Source organism: Triticum aestivum, chromosome 6B (assembly GCF_018294505.1).
Source record: "Triticum aestivum cultivar Chinese Spring chromosome 6B, IWGSC CS RefSeq v2.1, whole genome shotgun sequence".
NCBI classification, from domain to species: domain Eukaryota; kingdom Viridiplantae; phylum Streptophyta; class Magnoliopsida; order Poales; family Poaceae; genus Triticum; species Triticum aestivum.
In genome coordinates, this window is record NC_057810.1 from 59,028,288 (window position 1) to 59,032,261 (window position 3,974).

At 47.8% G+C, this 3,974-nt stretch overlaps 1 protein-coding gene across 1 annotated transcript; it reads right to left on the reverse strand.

Moving 5' to 3' along the window:
- Positions 1–309: 309 nt before the first annotated feature.
- On the reverse strand, positions 310–3,158 carry LOC123135761 (uncharacterized). The gene is made up of 2 exons (XM_044554973.1): positions 2,709–3,158; positions 310–846 (listed from the first exon to the last, which is right to left on the reverse strand). The coding sequence occupies exons 1-2, from the start codon at positions 3,054–3,056 to the stop codon at positions 613–615; spliced, it is 582 nt and encodes a 193-aa protein (XP_044410908.1). The 5' UTR covers positions 3,057–3,158; the 3' UTR covers positions 310–612.
- Between the last annotated feature and the right edge of the window lie 816 nt (positions 3,159–3,974).

Consider the following 3,974-nt stretch of genomic DNA (forward strand, 5'->3'; position numbering starts at 1 on the left):
CTGTGGACTTCCTAGGCTTTCAGATAATAAATACTGAAGACAAAACCACACACTGCATTTCTTTTTGCTTACAATGGGACTCCATCGACAGAAAACACTTGTTTGCAGCCATAAACAGTGGCAACAGGCGGATTCGATCGGTGCATGGAAACAAGTCCAGCTGAATTCGGCGAGCGAATGCGATACATAATATAAACCGAATGTCGAGGGACTGAATCAGATCAACCGTATACACAACATAACAAAAGATGTCCCCGCAAAAACCCCTAAAAAAGAACATAACACAACATGCACAAGGAGCAACATGCGTACTAGCAAATCAAGCAACAACACTAATAAACAGAAGCCAGGTAGGTTACATGTTCGATTCTGCAACCGCAAAGCATCATCCATTAAAGGTTCTCACGACTTCTAAACCGGTTAACTACGGCCGTTCTTTCTGCAAATGGTGACCAATTAGACGGGAGACATACTCTCATCACCCAACCTACATAATATAAAACTAATTCCTGCCCCAAGATAGATAGATGGTTTGGCAGCCAAAATGGAAGCAGAGTCTACCAGACATTCGAGCAAAGCATATGGTAGCTAGTCAGTGGTAACTCAATGGTTTTACTCCATGTCATCTAGCTCGAGCTGCCCAGAATGGGTGAGGAACTTGTGGTCTGTGCTCCCCGAGCCCATGAATGAAGGCGTCTGCAGCGCATCAGCAAGCATGCTATGGAACTCCTCCAGTTCCTTCGGTGCCTGCTCTTCCAGCACCTCCTTCTCAACCTCCAGCCCCATGAGACCCATAGCCCACGCCACCCGTTGAGACTGCACCTCAGAGATTATTGCTTCTTCCTCCTGTGCAGTGACCAGAGAATATCATCAATAAATTAGCACCAATGAAATGGAAAAAGAAAAGGAAACAAAGGGCTCGTTTCCTAGTAGCGGTTTTCCAACCGCAAGAGGATTGGAGATGGGAAAGGGATTTGGCAAACCTTTCCCTCCACCCAATCCCCACTCCCCAATCTCCAACTGGTTGTTTGGATGTCAAGAATAGATGTAACGAAGTCTTGTACTCGTACTAAAGGCCAAAATTCTCAAGCTGCTGCCTGAAACCTACTACTACTGGAAGCAAAAGATAGCACCATGACCATGGAAATGTAATATTTATGCTGTTTTGGCGATAGCTTTGCAAGAGTTGCCGCTGCTGATGCTCAAAGCGTGAGCCGACCAAAGAATGTCAGAACCACTGTGACCTCATAGCAGATTCTACAACACAACAACCTCTCAATTTACATGCTTATGAAGATATTGCTCTATCATCTTGCACAGCAACAAAAAAGAACTTTGAGTTGCAACAAAAGTCATTTCATACACAAAGCATCGGTAACAAAGTAGTCACGGCAGGGCCTCGGTATTGGTAGCACAGTAGTCAGATGACTCGGGCACAAAAGGGTGACTATTATTCTCTAACATCATAGACATGTGTGGGAAAAGAACATGCTCTCTTAGTCCAGAACTGATTTCTTGGCAGTGATAACATGGGAATGCAGAACAAAGAAGCAGACTGAGTAGTAGAGTTTGATGCCAATGAAGTTTCGGTGTAGCAGCAATTACAGGTTCAAAACAAGTTGCTATTCTTGGGCCCCATTGAAATTTCAGCACAATAACAGATATAACAGTGCGAAGATACAAAACTTTAGCATTTGACTTCAGTTAATAACAAAAGAAAAATATAACAGTGTACAGCTATAATCTAAAGGTTCATGTGGAAGCACCAACTAAACTCGCTTACCTAAAGAATAGTAGAAGGGAAGAAACAAGAACCAGAACAAAAGATTGGAACATATTGCCTTGAGAAGAGGCAACGTACGAGCACCTCTGGTCAGGAGCTCTCCATAGCACAATCTTGCAATTTAAGTAAAAAATGACACCATAATGGGCTAGTCTACACACAAGTGACAATTTGGGGGAAGAGAAGAAACACTTAGCCATCACAAAACAACCAAGACGGACGTCATGTATCCGCAAGAACGCATCATTACATAGGATAAAATGATAGTGTAGCCCCGCATATGTGCAATCTGATGCCACACACTCTTGACAAGCAACCAAATTCTAGCCAAAAAAGATGCAACCGAGGGAGAATATAATATAGAATTAGTTCCAATAAGAAAAATGGGAAACGGGGAACTGACTGACCTTGGATTCGGGGTAAATAAAATAATCAAAGGCCAGCTCTTTTTTTTGCCTTAACTGACTGGCCATGGATTCAGAGTAAATGGAATAATCAAAGACCAGCTCTGGAGAGGACCTTTCCAAAGCACTTTTTTTGCGGCTGTCCAAAGCATAATCTTGCACGCCATAGCAAAAAATAAGCCATAATGGACTAGTCTACACACAACCGATAATTTGGGACAAGAAAAAGAAACACATAACTATTCCAAAAACAACCAGAGCATTAGACGGCTGTCACTCATGTATCAGAAGGAACGCATTGCTGCATAGGATAAACTACAACCAAATCACAACGGATAAATGATAGCGTAGCTACATTGGATGCGAATGCTGCCGACAAGCAACATAGTCTCGACATGGTCAGTGAGTAACCTGATACAACGTACTCTACCAAGCAACCAAATTTTAGCAGTTTTTTCTAGAGAATATCAGTAAATAATTAGCAGCAAGAAAGAAAGGGGGGAAACGGGGAACTGGCTCACCATGGACTCCGGGTAAGCGACCGCGTAGGGGATCTGGAGCCTGTTCTTGAGCACGGCGATGCTCTCGTCCAGCGCCTGCATCTCCCGGGGCGAGAACAGCGTCCGGTCGATGATCTCCTTGAACCCTTCTTCCACGGTGGCCTTGGCCTGCAGCTTGTTGGCCAGCATCACCTGGTTGACGAGGCGGACGGCGCCGGAGTCGACCATGGCCTTGAGCTTGACGGCGGCGTTGATGGCCGCGTCCGCCTCGAGTTGGCAGCAGGGGACCTCCTCCCCCTTCTCCTTAGAGGACCGCAGCAGCTCCTCCACGTCGTCGAGGGTGGTCACCGGGTGAGGCGTGGCCGCCATCGGAGGAGCCGGAGGGGAGTGAGAGTGGGAGGGGAGGAGGGGATCTAGGTCTTTGTTTTCTTCAGGGTGAGCGAGTGAGAGAGACAGCGACCTTATCTGTTGGGCGACGGGGGAACCAACCAAACGTGTCGGGCGGGCCGCACTGCATTGTGGTCGTGGCTTGTGGGTCAGGGTGCAAGCGGCGCGGGACATCCCGCTCGGCCGCCACGCCGCCCCGCAAAAATAGCCCACAAAATGCCGTTGGGCTGACCGCGTCGTGTGTAACGGGCCCAAGTGGTCACGCCGCTGAGTCCAGCGGGCTTGCCGCATATCCTGCATATCCCGCATAAGTTCTAACCTTGCTTCGCCCACCTAAAGCTTCTTCGTCGCCACCTCCTCGACGACGACCTGCTCCTCGCCGCTGACGCCCTCCGCGAGCTGGCCTTTTTCACTATTCTGACACTTTGAACGAACTTTGTCATAAAATGAACTCGACATGAAAGTATTTCACGATCTGACCTTTTTAGCAACGCCATAGCCCGCGGCGTTTCTACCCAACATAAAAACGCCGAGCTAGACAGCGTTTTTGACCAAAGAAAAAACGTCGAAGTGGCTTGGCGTTTCTCACCAGGTAAGCAACGCCAAAGTTCATGGCGTTTGTCACCAAGTAAGAAACGCCATAAGGCTTGGTGTTTAGACCCTAGTTATGAATCAGTTTTTTACGGTGGCGTTTCTAAGAAGGTCGGAAACGTCGCCGACCTTGGCGTTTCTAGCCTGGCGTCTCTAGCGGCTGAGGAGAAAGACCCCGACGGGGCAGCGGGTGGGCTGGGTGCCAGTGAAGAAACGCCAAGCCCTATGGCATTTCTTAGCTGGTCTGCAACGCGAGCTACCTCGGCGTTTCTTATTTGGACAGGAACGCTAGCTAGCTCGGCGTTTTCA

Bases quoted from the DNA above. Each gene is read 5' to 3' on its own strand.
- LOC123135761 (XM_044554973.1), bottom strand. From the start codon at position 3,056: ATGGCGGCCACGCCTCACCCGGTGACCACCCTCGACGACGTGGAGGAG. The intron at 847-2,708 runs GTGAGCCAGTTC...GTCACTGCACAG, and splicing joins TCGCTTACCCGGAGTCCATG to GAGGAAGAAGCAATAATCTC.